Source organism: Sorex fumeus, unplaced genomic scaffold (genome assembly GCF_029834395.1).
Source record: "Sorex fumeus unplaced genomic scaffold, SorFum_2.1 ptg000002l, whole genome shotgun sequence".
NCBI lineage: Eukaryota > Metazoa > Chordata > Mammalia > Eulipotyphla > Soricidae > Sorex > Sorex fumeus.
Window position 1 is genome coordinate 57,676,436 of NW_026606059.1, and position 23,368 is coordinate 57,699,803.

Genomic DNA, 23,368 nt, shown 5'->3' on the forward strand with positions numbered 1-23,368 from the left:
ATGGTGGTGCTGCGCAGCAGCCTGGAGCTGCACAGCCGCTCCGCCGCCAGCACCACAGACTCCTTGGACCTGTCCAGCGAGTTCCTCAGCCTGGAGCAGATGGGCCGGAGGCGGCTGCGCTCGGCCGGCTACTCGCAACCCGCGGCCGCCACCGCGGCCAGCGCCGACGTGAGTTAGCGGCCTCGGGCCGGGCCGGCGCACTGGGCCTGGGAGGTCCCGGGGAGGCCGGGAGCGAGGGGGAGGTGGTCGGAGTGACAGTTGGCGGCGGGCGGGCGGGCGGGCGGGCGAGGGGGGTGGGGTGGGGAGGGACGCGAGGAAACGGAAGACGTGTTGGGGGCCAGAGCCCCCGAGGGCGGTTCAGGCCTCGGACGCCGCGGACGCCCGCTCCCTCCCTCACGCCCGGGTCGGTGCCCGTCGACGGCAGCCCCCCCCCGTTTCCCGGCGACTTCGGAGCTGCAGAATGAATGGTTTTTTTGGGGGGGGGGGTCCCGGGGGTGCGGACGGTGATTCTCGGACCTCCCTCCTCCTGCGGCCCCGGGGAGTCGAGGCTGCGCGGCTTGCGGAAGGTGGAGGGCCCGGGACCTCTTGAGGTCGGGGGGTGGGGGGGGGGGTGGACGTGTGTGTGTGGGGGGGAAGGATGGGGGGGTCCAGCCGCGACCGCAGTGCCGGGCATCCCCCCCAACAAGTCCCCCCCCCCCCCACTCTGAAGCCGGCCCGGCCTCGAGTCTCCCGGGAAATGGCAGGAGTCGTCGGGATCCGTGTCCCCGGCGGCGCCCCGGAACCGCCAGGAAACAGGATTGAGGCTGGGGGACGGTCCCGCGGGCACCCTGAGGAGATATTCGGGGGGTGCTGGGGGTCGCCTCCCGGGAGAGCGCTCGCCCCCGACTGGAGAGGCGGACCCTTGAGAAAGTGGCTCCAGCTGGGAAGGGACCTAACGGCCGGAGTTAGGATACCGGTACCCCCCGCGGGCGGGGCTCTCAAGTAGCGGGAAAACCCGCGGCGTGGCGGCTCCTCTTGCCCCGAGGGCCGGCGTCGGCGGTCGGCGGTTGGCGGGCGTCTGAGGAGTGCGGGGGATCGAGACGCTGACATCCTCTGCGCATCCGGCTGTGCAGCACGGCAGGCTTTTAAAGAAGCTTTGGCTTGCTGGAGATCGTTATATACGAGTGGACCCTTTTGCCCTGCTGCTTTCTGTTATCTTGCAGCCCAAGGCCCAGCCCAAGGCCCTGGGGCGAACTTGCCCCGTTTTGTGTTTTTTTTTTTTTTGTAAAGGGGCGGCCTTGGGGCTCCCTCTCTCTAATAAGATTACCCACGAACTTGACGGACAGTGTAGAGTCTAGCCTGAGGACGCCTCGAATGAAGACCTTCCAGGCAGCTGGCAAGGGGAAACTTAAGGCCGTTCTCTTTCAGTGTTAGGCCGACTGCGAGGCTCTCTCCACTCCAGCTGCGGACGGGGCGCCGGGTCGAGCCGGCGAGTGCGCAGGCAGAAAGTTGGAGGAACAGAGGAAGCCGTGACGGCTTCAGGAAGCGGGCTGGTTCACACAGCCTGGGGTGGCAGGGGTCATGGTGGGTAGGGAGGCCACCCGGTTAGGGACTGGAGGGCTGAAGCAGCAGCATTCCTCTCGCAGCCGGAGGTGGTGTGGGAAGAGGAAGCCACCTTTTGTAGATGCCCCCATTACCTGGCTGACTTCACAAAGGCAGAGAGTTTAAAACGCCATCAAATCCCTAAGATTGTGACTCGGAATGAAAAGACCCTGTCTTGACTTTCAGAATCTTGTTTCTCGGTCCCGTGCAAAAGTTTTGGGGAGCGGAGGCCAGAGACTTTTGCACTGATTTCTGATCACTTAGTGACAAGTGTTTAGAAAAGCTAACTTTTTTATGATTTTTTTTTTTTTTTAGCTTTTTGGGTCACACCGGCTATGGTAAGGGGTTACTCCTGGCTCTGCACTCAGGAATCACTCCAGGCTGTGCTCAGGGGATCAAACCCAGGTTGACTGCATGCAAGGCAAATGCCCTCTCTACTGTGTTATCGCTCTGGCCCCAGAAAAGCTAATTTTTTAATGTAAAATTTATTGAAAGCTTATTTGTTCAAGACAATACCAGATCCTGTGATTGTAGTGATGTATTGAATATGAGTAATGTAGTAACTTAAGACAGCTGTGATGTTTGAGGCTCATTTTACAATAATCAGGTCTCTGGCTGGAGCTTCCCCAGCATGAGGTTTGGGGTTCATTAACTTGGCCCTCAGGCCTTGTGTGCCTGATGGTATATTGTTGGTGTTTGTTGAAGCTCTGGACCACCATGTGATAACAGTGTAGAAATCAGAGTGGACATTGTGCACAAAAGGTAAATGCTCCCATTTTTAAGAAACAAAATACTAAAAAGGAAATAAAGATTACCTCTGTTTAATAAGCAGAGATCAACTTTGGAGAGGACTATAATTACCATTTAAGTCATTGAAGTTTTATATTGATAGAATTATTTTTTCTTTTTTTATTAGTGAAACACCATGAGGTACAGTTATAGGCTTACAAATTTTGTGCTTGGGTTTCAGTTGTACAATGATCAAGTGCCCATCCCTCCACCAGTGCCCGTCATCCATCACCACGGGTCCCAGCATCCCCCCCCATCCCCCCCCATCCTGCCTCTGTGGCAGGGTATTCCCCCTTGTTCTCTCTCTCTTCTTTTGGGTACTGTGTTTTGCAAGAGAGGCATTGAGTGGCAATCATGTTTGGTCTATAGACTACTTTTAGCATGCTTCTCCCACCCTGGGAGGGTCCTCACAACACCCTTCATTTGGTGCTCTCTTCTCTATCTGAGCTTCCTTTTCACCTAGCACGTGTGGCTGGCCTTCAAGTCATGGAGCAAAATTCCTGGTACTAATCTCAGCTATTCCTGGGTGTTAGTCTCCCTTTTTGTTGCTTTATGTTTCCCAGATGAATGCAATCTTTCTGTGTCTATCCCGCTCTTTCTGACTCATTTCGCTTAACATGATACTTTCCATGTAGTACCACTTGTATGTAAATTTCATAACTTCATCTTTTCTAACAGCTACATAGTACTCCATTTTGTAGATGTACCAAAGTTTCTTTAACCAGTCATCTGCTCTTGGGCACTCAGGTTTTTTCCAGATTCTGGCTATTGTAAAGAGTGCTGCAATGAACAAACAATTGCAGATGTCACTTCGACTATACCTTTTTGCCTCTCTGGAATATATTCCCAGGAGTGCTATAGCTGGGTCAAATGGCAGATTTGATAGAATTTTTAATAAAATAATGATACTAAGGATTACCCCGAAACAGTAAGCAAAGATAAGTTTTGGAGAGGCATATATTTACCATATCAATAATTATTAAAGTTTTAATGGTCATTCACATCCCAAAGTTCTAGTTATCCACATGCTATATTTAATACTTTTTTTTTTAAGAAAAAGTTTTCCATCAGATGTTTTAGTTTCTGAATAACCATGACACAGTTGCAAGTTTGATTTTGTTACTCATTTATTTTGGTTTGGGGAGCATGCTTGCTGATGCTCTGGGGGCTACATCAGGAGTCACTCCTGTGTTCAGGGGGCCATGTGGTGCCGGGGATCAAACCCAGGAGTTCTTGCAAAGTATGTGCTTGAGCCCTTTGAGCTATCTCCCTGACCTTAATTTATTAACTACATTAATTTTCGTTTAATACGTAAGTAGCTGTTTCAACTGATTTATAAATATAAAATTTTAATCCTAGTTGATTAAATACTAAAAACTAGCTTAATTGCTGTTACTTTTTTTCTTACTGTAATGTAAACTTTCCTCAGAATGCTGAAGCAAAAAAAAAAAAAATGAACCTAAAAAGCCATCCATCAGTTCACATTGCTACCTTGCAACTGAGGACATTTTCTTTTAAGCTTTTGCTTCTAGTGACTTGAATTTCCATTTTTAAAGCTCATTTGGTTACAGTCTTCTTTCTTTCTGATCAGGCTCTGTTTTTCCATCTCTCAGCCAATGGTACAAAGAAAAAGGAAACTGAAAAAAGGACATAGCAGGTGCCACAGAAGTAGAAGGAACCATTGTATGTCTGGGTATAATCATTATAACCAACCTAGAAGGAAGGAATAATTTCTGTTAGTGAAGCAGACCTTTCCATTGGCATTTTTATCAGTCCTGATTATCAGTCCTGAACTGCTCTGCAGTGTGTAAACACAAAAAAGACAGCAACAACAGCGCTCTATTTCTCCCACCACCCACGTTTGGTAGTCTCTGGCCGCTTCTCCCCCACCCAGGGGAGCTCAATGGCAATGGGCAAGAGAAGGAAGGAAACGAGGGCCTAGCTGGTTGGTCTTAGTTGCAGTTTATTCCAATCTCATCTCCATTCACTCATGTATCTCCATCTGCTTCTACCCCAGCCCACACTTACAGTCCAGTTAAATCCCCACCCTCCCTTCATGAGGGGTTGGGACTTACACATAGGTGTGGTTACAATCAATACGGTAAAAGTTCTTACCCTCAGGGAAAGCCACTTCGAGGACAGATTTTCATTTAGCAGGTCAGCCCACCCTAGAGCAGAATCCCATGGAAGTGTTTCTCCTCTCCTTGGCCAACAAACATATAAGCATTCATAATATTAATTATTTTGTATGAACACAGTAAGAAATACATTAAGCTTATAGAATTGCTCTCCTAGGGCTATCTCGATCTCAGATTACAGTGCTTAGACCAGATAGTCTTTCCTATCCCTAGCAGGACATTTCAGATAGGAAAGGAGAAAATCAAGCTCTTACTATTCGCAGATGATATGATACTATACTTAGAGACCCCTGAAACCTCTACTGAGAAACTCCTAGAAACAATAGACTTGTATAGTAAAGTTGCAGGCTATAAAATCAGTACCCAAAAGTCCATGGCTTTTCTATATGCAAATAATGAGAGAGAAGAAAGTGACATGAAAAAAACAATCCTGTTCACAATCGTGCCTCAGAAAATCAAGTATCTAGGAATAATCAGCTTAACTAAGGACGTAAAAGACCTGAACAAAGAAAACTACAAAACACTACTTTAGGAAATAAAAGAGGACACGAGGAAATGGAGGTGGGATGGCTACTAGCATCATTGGTGGTGGAGAATGGGCACAGGTGGAGGGATGGGTACTTGATCATAGTATAACTGAAATTCCCAGGCACAAAAGTTGTAAGTCTACAACTGTACCTCATGGTGTTTCACTAATAAAAAATATATATATAATAAATAAAATGATGCCCCTTTTATTCTTATATTCTTCTAGCACTTATCACCCTCTAACAATCTATAATTTCTTAAAATTTTATTTCTTTTTTTTTTTTGGATCATCCTCAGCAGTGCTCAGTAGACCATCGGTCTGGTTGTTCACAAGACAAGCACCTTAACCCCTGCACTAGTTCTCTACCCCTTAATTGTTTTTCTTTCTCCCAAGTTAGAATGTAACTCCATAGGCATTTAAGTTTGATCTTTTTCAGCAGTGTATTCTCAGAATCTAGAACAACCCATAATGTGGCAGGGACACAATAAATGTTTGTTGATTGTCCTATTCTAAAAAAAATTAGTTTAGGGTTGGGGAAGTGGATGTATATCTGAGACTTTTGGGGCTCTGTGTTTTGAATCTCCAGATTGCAAAATATAAAGAAACTTAAGTCTTTCAGAATAAAACAGTGATACAAAGATTTTACCATAAATGCCATATTGCTGATGGTTTGAATGTTGAACAGTTGGCACTTAGGTAGATATTGTAGGTGGAGAGGATTTTTTTCCATACCAGCCTTTCCAGGAGGGATCAGAACTTTGTGTTTTGGGTTTGGGTCACACTCTGCCAATGCCCAGAGATCACTCCTGGTGGTGCACTGGTTCTGGGCACCTTATGTGTTGGGGATTTCCTACTATCTTTTGGGAGAGTTCTTTTTTGGGGGAAAGAAGTAGTAGTTTCGGCCACACTTGGCGGGGCTGAAGAACCCTATGGGAAGCCAGAGATCCAACTCAGATAGACCACATGCAAGGTAAGCACTATACCTGCTGTACTATCACTACAGCTCCACGGGAGTTTCTTTTTATTTATTTCTTTTTATTTTATTTTATTTTTTTATGTAGGAGTACTGCTATTTATGCAGCCACTGATTAGCTGATTGAATTGTGCATGAACTCCACCTTACTTTTTTAAAATATTTTTTATAATTTTATTTATTGAATCACCATGAGAGCAGTTACAAAGCTTTCAGGTCTAAGTCTCGGTCATACAATGAAACACCCATACCTTCAGCAGTACCCATTCTCCACCACCAAAAACCCCAGTATACCCCCATCCCATATCCTCCGCCTACCTGTGGGGCAGATGATTTCCACATTACTCTCTCTCTACTTTGATAACATTCAATATTTCGACACCAGACCCACCATTATTATTTGAGATTTTACCCCAACACTCAGATCTGCTAAAAAGACAACAGTAGACAATTTGTTCTATTGCTGGTTATGAATAACATATGATGTTGCATGGCTGCAGTAGGGCCACGTGATTTTGAAATTCCGAAATTTTAACACTTAAATCTGGAGGGATTTCTGCCAAAAGCCACTGGGTTTCGAGATTTGTTCCTGAGTCTCTGGGATCATGACCGTTGAGCAGCTTGATCAGGAGCTAGAGAGGCCGTTCGTGGGCGATGACTTGGGGTCTCGTTGGGAGACCAGGACTGGCTCCACCTCCATCCTGTGAGGCCCAACAAGTTTAGTCACTGTGGGCCCAGACCTGACTGTCTATTGGCCTCTGGAGAATGATGGCCACCGAGCTGCCAAGAGGGAGCAGGCGGAGTGACAACACCTCCCTGGGGTGGCCCGGCGACAGTAACGTACTGTGGGGTTCGGATGCATTTCTTCCAAAAGCCACTGGGTTTCAAGATTTGTTTCTGAGTCTCGGGGATCATGGCCATTAAGCAGCTTGATCAGGAGCCAGAGAGGCCATTCGTGAGAGATAACTAGGGGTCTCGTTGAGGTGGGGAGGACAAAACTGGCTCCACCCCCATCCCATGAGACCCTGTGAGTCTCGTCACTGGGGGCCCAAACCTGACTGTCCAGTGGCCTCTGGAGGATGGTGGCCACTGGGAGTAACAGGCCAAGGCACGAAACCTCTTCCCACCTGGGTTGGCCCAACACCGGTAACCTACTGCAGGGACCGGACGCATTTCTGCCTAAAGCCACTGGGTTTTGAGATTTGTTTCTGAGTCTCTGGGATCATGGCCATTAAGCAGTTCAGTCAGGAACCAGAGAGGCCTTGCTTCCAATTATATAGCTGAGCCGGAGGTGTTTTGTGGGTGTGTTTCCTAACTTTTGGCCATTTACTTTCTTGGTGAACTTTGCCCCAAGTTTTTGGGGTCTGGCCAAAGGCACAGCAGCAATTTTGGGGTATCTGTAAGTCTGAAGGCGCCATCAGGCTGCTGATGCACTCGCCTTACAGGTACAGGTTGACCTGCTGGTAGCACCATACCCCCTGGAGTTTCTTTTTAAAATATATTCATATTATGAACAGAAACTTTCTCAAAGAAGAAATCCAAATGGCAGAAAGGCATATGAGAAAATGCTCTACAACATTAATCATCAGGGAGATGCAGATCAAAACAACAATGAGATATCTCATACCACAGAGATTGGCCTACATCCAAAAGAACAAAAGCAACCGGTGTTGGCGCAGATGTGGGTAGAAAGGGACTCTCCTCCACTGCTGGCAGGAATGCCGACTGGTTCAGCCCTTTTGGAAAACAGTATGGACAATTCTCAAAAAATTAGAAACTGAGCTCCCATTTGACCCAGCAATACCACTCCTGGGAATATATCCCGGAGAGGCAAAAAAGAACAGTTGAGATGACATCTGCACTTCTGTGTTCATTGCTGCACTGATACAATAGCCAAAATCTGGAAAAAATCCGAGTGCCCGAGAACAGATGACTGGTTAAAGAAACTTTGGTACATCTGCGCAATGGAGTACGGTGTAGCTGTTAGAAAAGATCAAGTCATGAACTTTACATACAAGTGGTACTTACTACATGGAAAGTATCAAAACAAACACTGTCCTCCCGTTGTTCATCGATTTTGCTTGAGTGGGCCCAGTAACGTCTCCATTTTGAGACTTGTTCTGTGTTTGGCATATTGAATATGTCACGGGGAGCTTGCCAGGCCTTGCGATGTGGGCGAGATACTCTCGGTAGCTTGCCGGGCTCTCCGAAAGGGGTGGAGGAATCGAACCCGGCTTGACCGGGCTGACTGTGTGCAAGGCAAATGCCCTACCACTCTGCTATCACTCCAGCCCATATTAAGTGAAATGAGTCAAAGAGAAGGACAGACAGAAAGATTGCATTTATCTGGGGAATATAAAGTAACAAAATAGGAGACTGACACCCAAGAACAGCCGAGATAAGTACTAGGAGGTTCACTCCATGGCTTGGAGACCAGCCGCACATGCTAGGGGGAAAGGCAGCTCAGAAAGAGAAGGGAAAGTATCATATTAAGCGAAATGAGTCAGAAAGAGAGGGATAGATATAGAAAGATTGCATTCATCTGGGAAACATAAAGTAACAAAATAGTAGACTAACACCTAAGAATGGCCGAGATTAGTACCAGGAATTTTGCTCCATGGCTTGGAGGCCAGCCACACATGCTAGGGGAAAAGGCAGCTCAGACAGAGAAGGGAGCACCAAATAAAGGTTGTTGGAAGGATCCTCCCAGGATGGGAGAAGCATGCTGAAAGTAGACTACAGACCAAACATGATTGCCACTCAGTGCCTCTTTTGCAAACCACAGCACCCAAAAAGAGAACAAAAGGGAATTCCCTGCCACAGAGGCTGGGGGAATGGGTAGGGGGGTGGGAGGGATACTAGGATCATTGGTGGTGGAGAATAGGCACTGGTGGGGGGATGGGTACTAGATCAATGTATAACTGAAACCCAAACACAAAAATTTTTAAGTCTACAACTACCTCATGTTCATGTGTGAAGGTACTGGTAGCATGAAGGTACTGGCAGAGGGACAAAGTCACACGGGTCCCAGAGCCGAGATCTCCAAGCCTACTCGGATTTGGGCCGAGCATCCTCCACCCAGATCCTCCGAATTCCAGTAGGTGGGGGTCACACCCACCAACTGACCCCCTGGTGCCGTGTAATCCCATCAACGGCCAAGACTCAGAGACTATAAAAACCAGCTCCTGGAACCGCGCGGCCGCATTTGCGGCCGCACAACATCCTATTATAACATCTTATTATCTCATTCCTACTTTGGACAAACTGGCAGGCTACCAAATGTAGCCTGCCCACACGGCAGAGTCTGGCAAACTGCCCATGGCGTACCCAATATGCCAAACACCAGTAACAATGATGGGTCTCATTCACCTAAAGAGCCTTGAATATAATCTCAGGGATAGGATGAAGGAGACGTTACTGGGGCTTGCTCGAGGCAATCGACGATTAACAGGATGATTTGTGACAACTACCTCATGGTGTTTCACTAATAAAAATAAAATAAAATTCATATTGTTGACTTGGGTTTTTCCTTATTCTAATGACATAACCCTGTCATCTAGTGCTTCAGATGGCTATATTCATTATATGAACCAGGTTTTACTTTTACATGTCATCTTTCAGCTGGATCTATTTGTATTTTTTTTGTTTTTTTTTTCCCTTTGACTTGTCTGGTTTCCCTAAATTTTCTTGTTTGAATTAATTTTTTCTTATTTTCATCCTATCATCCTTGTAATTTTGGATGCCTTTTCAGTTGTTTCTTTTTTCTCCAGTCAGACATGCTATTGTATTATGCCCAGCTTTTACAGGTCTGAAGTTCTTGATTCACTTAAATCTAGTGCTTTATGCTGATCTACTATCACTTAAAGATGGATAGTAGATAATGTTTCTTTAAGCAGGGATTCCAAATTACTTTTGGGTTGTGTTTACCTACATTTAAATTGTCCTTATGTTGTTAGGTAAAAATAAAACATGTTATATAGTTTAAGAAGGAAATGTTTTTAAAAATTGTATTTAAAGTCTGGGAAGATATTCCAAGCTCAGCACTGATGTGTACAACATATGGGGTATTTTTTTAAAGCTTGAATTATATCTTAATGTAGGAAAAAATGAACCATGTACTGCTCAATCAAGCAACAACTAGGGAGATTTTGATATATAACAATGAATTTGCCCATGGAAATAAGTGACATGACTGATTTGCATTCTCATCTACTTGTTTTGAGAATAACAGTCCATTTTTGTCATCTTATACTAATATAGACCAGCCCTTGATTTTAGGCCTCAAAAGTTGGAACTTTTTTTTTGTTGTGAACTAATTCCTGGTTGTGCTTGAGAGCCAGCAGGGCCACTCTTTGAAATGCTCAGAGGACCATGTAAAGCAAGGCATGAGCTCTGCTATTATCAGTTCTGGAAGTTGCAGTTTCCTCTCCTTCGGGTGCAGATTTCAGAACTAATGAGGTAGTGTTTGGGATGAATGATACTCAATAGATCTGACATTTGGAACACCAGTTAAATATTGTTAAACTATGGAGCTATACATCTCCAGTTTGGGGTGTTTTGTTTTTTTCCACATTTTTTCACCTCTTAAAGAGCAAACCTTCGTTTTTATCCAGTATTACTGTTAAACCACTGGAGTTTAGCTTCTTGAGAATTATCTTAATTAAATATAATTTTTAATTAAAAAGTGACTTTGGGACAGGGGAGAGGATTTTAAGGGCTGAAGTGCATGAAGTGCATGCTTTGCATGTGGGAGCTACAGTCTTGATCTTATGAGTACTACTTGGCCCCAGTTTTTTTTTTTTTTAAGAAAATAAAATGACTTGGGTTCTAGTTTCCTTAGGTGTGTATACACAAGATAGTTTATCAAGAGATATATGTAACAAAATTGTGGGGACTGGGAAATTCAAGGAGTACATCCTTGGTTCACTCAAGCTTGGCTCAGAGTTCAATCTTCCAACGCAGTGTGACCTCCCTCACATTACTGGGTATAGTGTTGGTGACTATTCCCAGCATCACTGGGATCACAAATCAAAAGTTTGCAGGGGCTGGAGAGATGGTACAGAGGTAAATGTGTTTGCCTTGTATGAACCACATATCGTCCTCCAAGCACTGCCAGGAGTAAGCCCTGATAACAGCCAGCTGTGGCCCCAAAACAAAAAAGCAAACCAAAAAGATATTGCAGATAACTTAAATGTAATACCTCATTAAGCCATTTTTTAGTTTGATTGTAATGTTTGGAATAATTAGTATTTTGTACCTGGCAAGATACCTGTGATGTATTGGATATGCCAAACACAGTAACAAGTATCACAATGGAGATGTTACTGGACATGCTCAAGCAAATCGATGAAGGAGAGGACAGTGACAATGACTTAAAATAGAAAAATAGGATAATGTTTTGTGACAAAAAAGTTTGTTCTTAGGAAAAAATTACAAGCGATAGCATAGCAGGTAGGGTGTTTGCCTTGCACTTGGCTGACCCAGGTTCGGTTCCTGCACCCCTCTCGGAGAGCCCAGCAAGCTACTGAGAGTATGCAAAGCATGGCAAGCTACCCATGACATATTCGATATGCGAAAAACAGTAGCAAGTCTCACAATGGAGACGTTACTGGTGCCTGCTTGAGCAAGTAGAAGAACAGTGGGAGGACAGTGCTATAAAAGTATTCTCATTTTTTCAATTAATTGTTTGCATAGGGAAAGAATGCTTCATGTGCCAGACAGTAGTGACTATTTGTGGAAAATTACAAGGGTAAAATTTCATTTTTTCAAAGTAGACTATAGACCAAATGTGATTGCCACTCAATGCCTCTTTTGCAAACCACAACACCCAAAAGAAGAGAGAGAACAAAGGGGAATTCCCTGCCACAGAGGCAGGGTGGGATGGGGGGTGGGAGGGATACTGGGATCCGTGGTGGTGGGAAATGGGCACTGGTGGAGGGATGGGTATTTGATCGTTGTATAATCGAAACCCAAGCACAAAATTTGTAAGTCTACAACTGTACCTCATGGTGTCTCACTAGTAAAAATTAAAAAAAAAAAGAGGAAGATATGGAACTTGAAGCTCAATCCAGATTAAGGATGTGTAAGAGAAGGGTAAACTGCTGCCTTGTACTGCTAAGTATGACCATGAGAGCATGCTGTACTTCTCCAGGTCATCAGACTCAAGTTTTTGGCTTGCTCGCTTAGTGAGAAGTGGGGCCTCGGTTCTGCTTCCTGGTTGCAGGGCAGCACCTAGAGGCTCGTCCTAATGTCCTGGCTTAGCACCAACATCACATTTCTTTATTTTCCAGTTAGTAATGAACATTCTACTTTTTGCTGCCTCTCTTTTTATGTTTAGCTTGCTTTTTTTTATATATATATATGTAAGAAACATTTGAATGTTGATTTTGGAGGGGTCCATGCTATCTCTGACTTAATTTCCTTTTTCCTATGAAGTCTGAGTTATCTCTAGGATTATGATGAAACTTATCAGTTTAATTATTTTTAACTGTACAGTTCTGTGGTACTTGGTACTTTTTTCTGCAACTCTGTCCACAGTATTTATCTTCCACAACTGAACTCCTCTTCCCATTAAAGTAATTCCCCATTCTAAGCTCCTCCCTGTCTGGCAACCATGATATGTTTTCTTTGAATTTGACCAATATAGGAACTTCATTAAAAGGATATACACATTTGTACGTTTGTGATTTCACTGTTCATATCCTTTTGGTGGGGGTGGGGGCCACACCTGTGCTCAGGGCTAAGTTACTCCTGGCTCTGCACTCGGTAATCACTCCTGTTGGTGCACGGGGGACCATATGGGATTCTGGGATCAAACCTGGGTTGCTCGTAAATGTCCTACCTGCTATACTGTCTTCTCTCGCCCATTTCTCTGGTTTTTATGACTGCTGATCTCTTGCTGTGAATTATTTTTAATGGTCTCTTAGCTTGATTATTAGGTGTCCTTTAGATTTGTTGAAAGCAACGATTTGGAAACCACCTAATAAAGGAAAATATGTATTGCCTGGCTTAGTCATTCAGTTCTTCTACCCCAGGGATTTTCTCTGAAAGTTTTTAATGGCTGGAGAAAGTCTCAATCTTAAGATGAGAGAAATAGAAATTTTGTAAAATGGAAGAAAAGTAAATAAAATCTTGCCATTTCAAGGCAGTTCAGGATTTTTAAGGGGTAAGTGGGGTCCCAAAGATTGACACACAGTCATGCACATGTGAACCATGTGCTCTACCACTGAGATGTATCCCTAATGCATAGCAGATTAGTTTTAAGAACATTCACATGTGGAAGATGAAACTCTGCGAATAGATTCCCTTTGAATTTTCCTGTACTACATCAATCTAAGATGTTAGTGCTAATTTTACTTTCTTATTCCCCTTCATTCCCTTTGTGTTGTTACAATGACTTGGAACTTCATTGTGGTGCACCAGGTTGTTGTGGCACCAGGATGGTAGAGGGGATCAAACTCACAGGCCTCACACTTTTCAAGGTGTATGCTTTGCCACCTGGGCACTCTAGATGTTCATTTTAAATATAACACCGCAGGGCTGAAGAGGTAGTACAATGGGTAGGGTGATTGCCTTACACACAGCAGCAGATCCAGGTTCAATCCCCAGCATCTATATGATCCCTCAAGAACCACCAATAGTAATTCCTCTGTGCAGAGCCAGGAGTAAGCCGAGTATTTCTGGGTGTGGCCCCCAAACAAACAAAAACCCACCACTTGGCTGGAGAGCAGTACACGGGTTAAGACTTACCTTGCACATTCCTGACCCCAGTTTGATGCCCAGCAACTGAATATGGTCCTCTTAGCACTGCCAGGTTTGTGATACCTGAGCACTGAACTAGGAATAAGCTGTGAAAATTGTCTGGTGTGGCCCCAAAACCAACATAAGTAAACATAAAGAACACCTACCTGAAATTGTATTCTTTTTCAAAACATCCTTATATCTGTGCGCATGCACGTGCACGCGCGCGCGCACACACACACACACACACATACACACACACTCTGATTAAGGTGGTGTCTGTGTCAAGCACATCACTTAATATGCTTCGGTTCGTATAAATGCCAATTTTAAATTTTCCTTGAGAAATTGTTTTTTCTTGTGCCACATCAAATGGTGTTTAGGGACTATTATTGTCTTTGAGTCATTGGGGATAATGTTCACTGCTGAGGATCAAACTGGTGTTTTTGTATTGTTTGTTTGGGGACCATACCCAGCAGTGTTTATGTATTACTCCTCACTCTGCACTCAGATCATTCTTAGCTTTGCTCAAACTTGGGTCAGCTTCCTGCAGGGCAAGCACCCTACCTGCTCTACTCTTTGTTTCCAATAATAGCTCTTTTATGACTTTCAATCTTTTTTTTTAATTAGGGTTGGAAACTTTAATTGTCTAGAGTAATTAAATATAATTATAAATTATAAATGTTATGTTAGCCATTTCATAGACACTGCTGATTTTTCTAGATTATTTGGTTCCTGGGGCAGATAGCAGAGAATTTGCACAAAAAACAGTTGTTGGGGCTGAGTGCAGAGCCAGGAGTAAACCCTGTGCATTGTGGGTGTGACCCAAAAAGCAAAAAAAACAAAAAACAAAAAAAAAACCAGTTGTTGCAAACTTGTCAGATAAAAATTTTAGTTTAACTTTGGAATTCTTACTACAGGACAACTTAGATGATTTTCTTAATTTTTCTTAAAGGATGGATCTTCAGTTAAGGAAATTGAAACCTACCACCGGACACATGATTTAAGGTCTTTGAGAAAAAATGCACAGAATTCTTCAGATTCTAGTTTTGATAAGAATAAGAATATGAATAAGAAACTGACGAAGAATCATATTAATGGCAGGCATTTTACAAGGTAATTAAAAGTTGTCTCAACTCAGAATTTAGAATTTTCTTTTAATCTTTAGCATATTATTGGTAATTAATGAAATGTAATTTCTTTTAAGTTAACTTATCACAAGTATTACATTAACAATTTAACATGTGTACAATGAGATTTGCTTTTATTTGTTCAATAATGGTATTTGTGAAATAATGAAGCTGTGTGATATTGCTTCACAGTTAATACAAATCTTTGATTTATTTTTAATTGTTAATTGTTGTTAATTTAATCGCTGATTAATTGTTAATGTATTTTAATTGCTTTTATATTTTTCATCAAGATTTTATTTATTTATTTATGTAGGAGTACTACTATTTATTCAGCCACTGATTAGCTGATTGAATTGTGCATGAACTCCACCTTGCTTTTCTTTTTTCATTTTTTTCATCTTATATTTATTTATTGAATCACTGTGGGAAAAGTTACAAAGCTTTCAGGTTTAAGTCTCAGTCATACAATGATCAAACACCTTTTCCTTCACCAGTACTCACTTTTCACCACCAAGAACCCCAATATACCCCCCTCCTACCCCACCAAATGCCTGTGAGGCAGATGATTTCTACTTAACTACACTGATTACATTCATCATTTCGACAAAATATGCACCATTATTGTTTAGAATTTCCCCCCCAACAATCAGAATTGCTGAAAAGGCATTGTGAAATAGTTTGTTTTCTATAGCTGGTTATGAGAATCACTTAATGTTGCGTGGTCGCTATTGCCGCCACGCAATTTTGGATTTCTGCAAAGAGCCAGATCATTATAAGATTGGTTTCTGTGTGTCTGGTGTTATGGCTGTGCCAAAGAGCCGCTCGTGGGGGGTAACTCAGGATCTCGGTAGGGCGTGAAGGACGATCCGGTACTGCCCCCCTTCCCATGAGACTGCAGTTGCCCCATCACTGCCGGCTCATACCTGGCTTTCCTATAAGCTCTGGGGCAGCGGCCACCTTGCTGCTGCGGGGGAGAAAAGGCGGAAGGGAACAACACCCTTTCCCTCCTGGGGAGGCATGGCGCCATAGTTTAACGCGTGGTCCATTCACTTTTCTGCCGCAAGCTGCCCGGCTCTGGATTAAGTCCTTTTGCCTCTGGAGCCATGGCCGTGTATGCGGTCCAGATGCATTTCTGCCAAAAGCCACTGGGTTTCGAGATTTGTTTCTGAGTCTATGGGATCATGGCCATTAATCAGCTTGATCAGGAGCCAGAGCGGTCGTTTTTAGGCAGCGACTCGAGGTCTCGCTGGGATGGGGAGGAAAGGGCCAGTTTTACCCCCATCTGGTGAGGCCCCATGTGTCTCGTCACTGCAGGCCCAAACCTGACTGACCAGTGGCCTCTGGAGGATGATGGTCACCTGACCGCCAAGAGGAACAGGCCAAGGCACGAAACCTATTCCCACCTGGAGTGGCCCAGCCCCAGTAACCTACTGCAGGAACAGGATGCATTTCTGCCAAAAGCTTTTGGGTTCCGAGATTAGTTTCTGAGCCTCTGGGATCATGGCTGTTAAGCAGTTCAATCAGGAACCAGAGAGGCCATGTCTCTAATTATATAGCTGAGCCGGAGGTGGTTTGTGGGTGTGTCTCCCACATACCTAACTTTTGGCCATTTACTTTCTTGGTAAACTTTGCCCCAAGTTTTTGGGGTCTGGCCAAAGGCACAGCAGCAATTTTGGGGTATCTGAAAGCCTGACGGTGCCATCAGGCTGCTGATGCACTCGCCTCACAGGTACAGATTGACCTGCTGTCGGCACCATACCCTCTTCATCAAGATTTTAATCTGTGTAGTCATTTGCAAATTTCTGTGTGTTGGTGTGCCTCCCTCTAAAGCAGTTCTCACAAAGGAGTCAGAAAGATTTTTGTCTTTTGACTTATCTAATGGGACTAGATGTTTTATACATATTTAAATTTTGTTATCAAGAACCCTGAGCTAGGTTGTTTGAATTCTGTTTTATTTATTTGGGTTTTTGACAAGCTACCCGTGATGTATTCGATATGCCAAACACAGTAACAACAAAGTCTCCAATGGAGACGTTACTGGGCCCGCTCGAGCAAATCGATGAAACATGGGAGGACAGTGACAGTTGGGTTTTTGGGCTATACCTAGCAGTGCATAGGGTTTACTCCTGACTCTGTGCTCAGGGATCACTCCTGGCATTGCTAGGGGGACCTAGGTGTAGAATTTTCAATTCAGTGGAATTTTAACAACTGCCAAAATTGTCCAAAGCACAGCTGTACTCTATTACATCCCTACCAGCAATAAATGAGGGTTTCATTGCTTAACCTCTTCCACAGGAATTGTCATTGACTGCATTTTGTGCCTTTTTTGGCACAAAATCTCTTTGTGGTTCTGATTTGCATTCCCTTGTGGTTAATATTGTATATCTTTTCATGAGCTTATTGGTATTTAATGAAAATAATTGTATTCAAGCCTCTTAATTTTAAATTACAAAATGAGATTACCAGGGTGGTGGGGAATAGATTGGAAGGTAGTTTAGAAGTAGCATAAGGATAGTGGTGGAGGAGAAGAGTCTTGGGAACTTTGGTGGTGGGGAAGTACTATACATCAAAACTATTGTGAGTTTCAAAGAAAAGTGTCAGCACGCTGGACTCAAGCATTTGGTGGCCCATAGTGATGGACGGATAAAGGATCAGGGGAATGGAGAAATAGGAACTGGGCCCCAGGCTGGTTGGTAGTCAGTTTGTTTCTCTTTCCCCAATGTAGCTCAATATCTCCCCTTTACAGCATAGTAATTTCTCCTTTCCCCCCAGCCTAGTTCATAGTCATCATAGTCCTTGTCCCCTCTTAGCCATTACAGCATAGTAATATAGAAATCATGAAGGGTGGGGGTCACATAGGTAGGGTTGAACATTGTCATAACAAACAGATGTAAAACCACTCCTTCTGGGGAAGTTCTAGGAGATTAATTCAAGGACAAAATCTCATCTGGGGGTTCAGCACTCTTGATTACTAGGAGATCTACTCAAGGGTAAGATGTTGCTTTCTCCTTCCCTCAGCTAGCGAGTCATTTAAGCAATCATATTAAATTTACTTCTTACTAATATTTCTAGTCATTTTGTATGAACACAATAAGAGATATATTAAGCTTAAAGTTGGCTCTTCCTGGGGACATCTCTCAATGTATCCCAGACTACAGTCCTCAGGACAGTCTTTCCTAACACAGCAGGGTCGTTATTTAGTTACTTTTTTTTGAGTCATGACAGGGTATGTTCCGTGACCATGCTTTTAACTTACTATACTTCTTATGGCACTTAGCTTGTCCCTTTCCAATGCCAGGCTAGCTTACAGCTTGCTCTGGGTCCATCCAGTTCCTTCATCAGGACCCTCCTTTGGGGGTGTTAGGAAGTAAAGGCAATTGAGGCTTAAGTAAATATGATGGATGCCCAGGAGTAAATATTATTTGGAGTCAATTAACTCCCATGTTACAAAGGCATAACATCAACTCTCTTCCTGTGTCTATACAAAAAGGACATTGCTAAACCGTGCAAGTGACCTAAAGGAAAGATAAAAGCAATATAGGATTATTAGTGCTTCATAGAATTGGGTGTACCTCAGTGGCACCGTTGTAGGAGTGGTTCAATAAGCCTAAGCTCCCTGCTGGAGGAGCAAGGCCAACCCGATGTTATCCAACAAACTGTAAACATTAAAACTATTGTAAAAATGTTACCTTAACTACATCAACAATTAAAAATGATAAATAAACTGAGTTTTTTAATTTAGAACTAAAAGGAAAGCCTATCCAGTTATTTTTAAAGGGTGGTGGGCGATGACTCAAAAGGCATAGTCCACCTGCACTGCTACAAACAATGCAAAAATTAAAAGAGATTATAATTACAGACTAAGCGGTAGTAATAGGAGAATTTATAAAGGCTTAGAAAATGTCTAGATTGCCTTTGCCTTTTCTCTTTTCACTATAATCTACTTTCTGATTATTTTTCCTCCTTGTTTTTTATTTATAGCTCAGAAACTGTGATCAAGCTTGTTAGATTAATGTAGAAAGATTTAGAATATAGTACCTATATATTCTGGCTTCCTTCCCTTCTTGTGTTCAAACCCAGATAGGCCTCATACATGCAAGGCAAACACTACTGCTGATATATATTTACAACTCTTGTGTACATTCTCTTTTCTAGAGAGAAAAGACCTATAGCTTCCTACAGATATCCAGTTTTTTTTGGGGGGCAGGGGAATTGTTTGTATTTGGCTTTTGGGGTAATACCCAGTCATGCTCAGGAGTTACTCCTAGATCTACACTCAGGAATTACTCCTGGTGGTGCTCGGGGGACCATATGGGATGCTGAGGATCCAACCCAGGTCAGCCTCGTGCAAGCCCTATCTGCTATACTACTGCTCTACCCCCAGATTTCCAGAGGTTGACAAAAGGTCATCACACTGTTATTTTTATTATAACATGGCTATGCCTAATCTATCTGACTTCTATACTGCTTTGGTCTTAGTGTGAGCAACTATGATAGAATATATATATATATATATATATATATATATATATATATATATATACATACACTCGGCGGGCCCAGTAACGTCTCCATTGGAGACTTTGTTGTTGCTGTGTCTGGCATATCGAATACTCTTGGTAGCTTGCCGGGCTCTCTGATATCTTATAAGCTGAAAATTTGTGCTCTATAAACCTTTAAGAGAAAGGTTATTAATACAGGTCAGCTGACTCCTGGCTGTCTTGCTGGAAGATATAGGTGATGTAAGGTAGGCAATTCCTCGAAAGGTATTGGTTTCCTGAGATTCCCCCAAATAATAGCTGGAAAAATTAAAAATTCCTTAACTCTTGTAGATAAAATGGGTTTTTTTCTCTATTTTTAAAGTATCACATTTGAAATTCTTTACACAGCCCAAATTCTTGGTATGTCTGCTTAAAAACCAATATTCAGTAGACAGAGTTGATTTGAGAAAAACAGGTTTATTCAGGTGCTAGCAACCTGAGAAGATTACAGATTCTTAACCCAAGAAAGGACTTGTTTGCATACTCATAATGTTAGCATGAAAGTGGATTTTTCTGTGCTGGTGGGTTCTTTAGAATTGTAGGAAAGATTTGCATACAAAACTCAGAAGATTGAAAGTTTATTGTACAGAAATGGTAGATGGTTCCAGTCCCTCCCCAGACATCCAAGACCTCTCCTTTACCCATGAACGATGACTACATCCTGTCCTTGACTCTGCCTGGTCCTGTGAATGATTTCTCTGTCCTATTCCTTGCTGTCTACTCGCCTCCTGTGAACAATGTCACTGTTCCTGTCCCATGCAGTGTACTTGCCTCCCATTCCTGTACCACACTGCCCTGACCCGTGAATGACTTCCCTCTCCTGTCCCACGCTGTCTACTTGCCTCCTGTGAACGATGGTCGGGTCCTGTCGCTGTGCTGCTCTCTCCCGTGTGAGTTTTCCCAATCTCCAGCCACAGCCAAAGATGCATGGGCAAGACCCCTTTGTTCTGTATCTTCACTGGGCCTCCCAGCTGTACCTCAGCAGGTTGCGTCATATAGTTCTGGTTTTCCTACTTGCCTGCCACAGCCATGTGCATATGAGTGAGAGTCCTGTGCTAAGTACCTTGGCACTACCTGGGTATCTAAGCCCTGCCTGAAACTGCCCCTGTCTGGCCTACCTGTCCTGGGTCTTGTGTCTGGGTGCACTGCCCTACCTGATCAGGAAGAGAAGAAAATCCAGGGTGCATATGCTCAGAGTGGGAGAAATGGGGCTGGGACTTCCTTTTATCCAAAATCCCACCCTCAGCTGTCCCATTCTACATCCTGATTCACTACCTGTTCCATGCATGATTTAGAGTGACCTGGCTCTCTACACCTCAGCTCCTCCTGTATCAGTAAGAAATAGTTTGCATAGAAAAGCTGGAGCGATAGCACAGCGGTAGGGCATTTGCCTTGTATGCGGCTGACTCAGGTTCGATTCCCTGCCCCTCTCAGAGAGCCTGGCAAGCTACCCAGAGTATCTCGCCCACACAGCAAAGCCTGGCAAGCTACCCATGCCGTATTCAATATGCTAAACACAGTAACAAGTCTCTCAATGGTGATGTTACTGGGCCCGCTCGAGCAAATCGATGAACAGTGGGAGAACAGTGCTACAGTGCCCTTCCTTTTTTATTTTATTTTTTTCTTTTTGGGTCACGCCCGGCAGTGCACAGGGGTTACTCCTGGCTCATGCACTCAGGAATTACTCCTGGCTGTGCTCAGAGGACCATATGGGATACTGGGAATTAAACCCAGGTTGGCAGCATACAAGGCAAATGCCCTACCCGCTGTCCAATCGCTCCAGCCTCATAAATTCCCTTCTTTGACTCTTTTTTCCGAAGGCTCATTTCCTGGTCCCTTGAGGCATAATTGTATCTGCAAATTGATCCTTAGATTTCTGAGTAAGGATTCAACCCACCCTGGCTTTTGGTGGGAGGAGGGAGAGAAGAAAAGAAAAACTGTCCTAGGCCAGAAGAACTTGCAGAATTTCTGGGTTTGGGGACCCGTGGTACTCAGATGTTATTCCTGGCTCTGCACTCCTGGCATTCCCTGGCAGGGCTTGGGTCCCTTGTAGGACTGCTGTTTGCTGGGTGCAAGGCAAGCACCCTACCCATTATCATTGCTCTGGCCCTGAGAACTTGCAGACTTTTAAAAAGTTTTGATTTTAGCTCTTAATTTCTTTGGGCCAGTTTTATAATCAGACTTCTTGTAAATAACTTGATTAAAAAAAACTGTGCTTATCAGATACACCCTATCCAAATAGTAAGGAGAACTGAACCCCTAAAAGCAAATTAATGAGACACATTGAGCCCCTAAAAACAGATTAATGAAACTTATTTTGTTTAATGAATACTGGGAGAGATGAGGGGAGAATACTGTTTTGTAAAGCCTTGGAAATGCTTAATAGATTTTTGTCTGCCAAATAGGGGAATATCTGATTCACAAATGAAACTGTTTTTGTATGTAAATGATAATGTGTGATGTATAAAGATTAAAGCTATTACGTATTCTTAGAAGGTAATGAACTTGTCACTAAGGGACAGTGTTTGTTTATAGTATAAATTCCTCAGAGATGTGGGATCACTATATCCTTGGTGGTGTAAAGCACAATCTTACTTTTTGCTCACTGCACAGTACAGTTTTAACAAAGTACTTGGCTAGCAGTTTCATTTCTGATTTTAATTGTTTGATTACTTGTTTAGCAAAGTGTTGGTGCATATATTACTGAATTGCACATCAAGATTTTCTACATTATACAATTCTTAGTCATAATTAACAGTAACAAGATATTCAGCTGTATTTTCATGTTTTTAGTTTGAGTATTAACTTTCCACACTGATTTAGCTTTTTATCTTATATTGTAGTGTGATAAAATAAAGGATTTAAAGTTGTCAGTTTCTTTGAATTATTATGTTTTTCCATATAGGCAGTTGGCCAGACAGCAGGCTGATAAAAAAAAAGAAGAAAGCAAAGAAGGTAAGAAATGTTAATGATAATATCCATATTTATGATACAGTACATACAATAAATTGCCTGTATTTTAAGTTTTAAAATTTGTTTGGTTTCAACATTATGGACTGTTAATGCCCAATTTCTTCATAACTCAGTGAGATAGCTAAAAAATCAAAAAGTGGGGAGTAAGATGTTAAACTAGCTAAAATCAAGAAGGGGGAGTAGGACATAAGTTTATTTTATTGTAAATAGGGCTTTTTTTTTTTTTTTTCGGATAGTCCCTGGGTCGCAATGGGTCATGGGACTCCAACCCGTTTGACAAATAATTTTTTAAAAGGTTGCATTTATAATCTAAAGCTACATTCCAGAGCATCAGTTAAAATCTTGCAAGATTAACTATAATTTTTACTTACGTTTAAAACAAGATAATGGTTTATAGCGATATATCAAAAAAGAGAGATAAGATAGAGATCCAGCCATACGTCACACAGAGCAAATTTTTAATTTTACATAGTTGAGGGTCAGGGGCACACTTTTTCTCAACCCTTTTGAGCACAGATGGTTGCCGTAAATCCTAGGGTCTGTAAGGGAGTTACATAGTTGGCACAGATGGCGCCCCTTAAATTTCACAGTCTGATGCTTGCAAACTTTTAACCTTTACTTAGTCCAACAGTATCTGGATGATGTTTTCTTAAACTATTTAAAATTATAGTAGATTATAACAAATAACTTTAGTATAACGACTATAACAAATTGGTATATAACAAAACCATTACTTCCAGTACTGAGACTATGTTTTCACTCCACCTGCAAGCTTCACCAGGTACTTTTATATTCCTTCCTAACTCCTCTACTTACTCTATAAATGTCTGGCTTCTCTTTTAGTCAGCTAATTACCTTGTATATCAATCATAGAAACCATAATTTGTTCATTTCTGTTGTTGACTATTCCAATACATGGATTTTTGTTTCCTAGCTTTGTTACCTAATACTGTTTGTATGAGGTCTATACA

General features: G+C 42.9%; 1 protein-coding gene across 1 annotated transcript in view; it reads left to right on the plus strand.

The window, feature by feature from the left end:
• The window catches only part of ATAD2 (ATPase family AAA domain containing 2), a 74,743-nt gene continuing 51,375 nt past the window's right edge, over positions 1-23,368 (plus strand). Inside the window, exons 1-3 of the mRNA XM_056110295.1 lie at positions 1-168; positions 14,706-14,866; positions 22,330-22,379. Of these exons, the coding sequence (XP_055966270.1) occupies positions 1-168; positions 14,706-14,866; positions 22,330-22,379 (379 nt within the window). The remainder of the gene's footprint in view (positions 169-14,705; positions 14,867-22,329; positions 22,380-23,368) is intronic.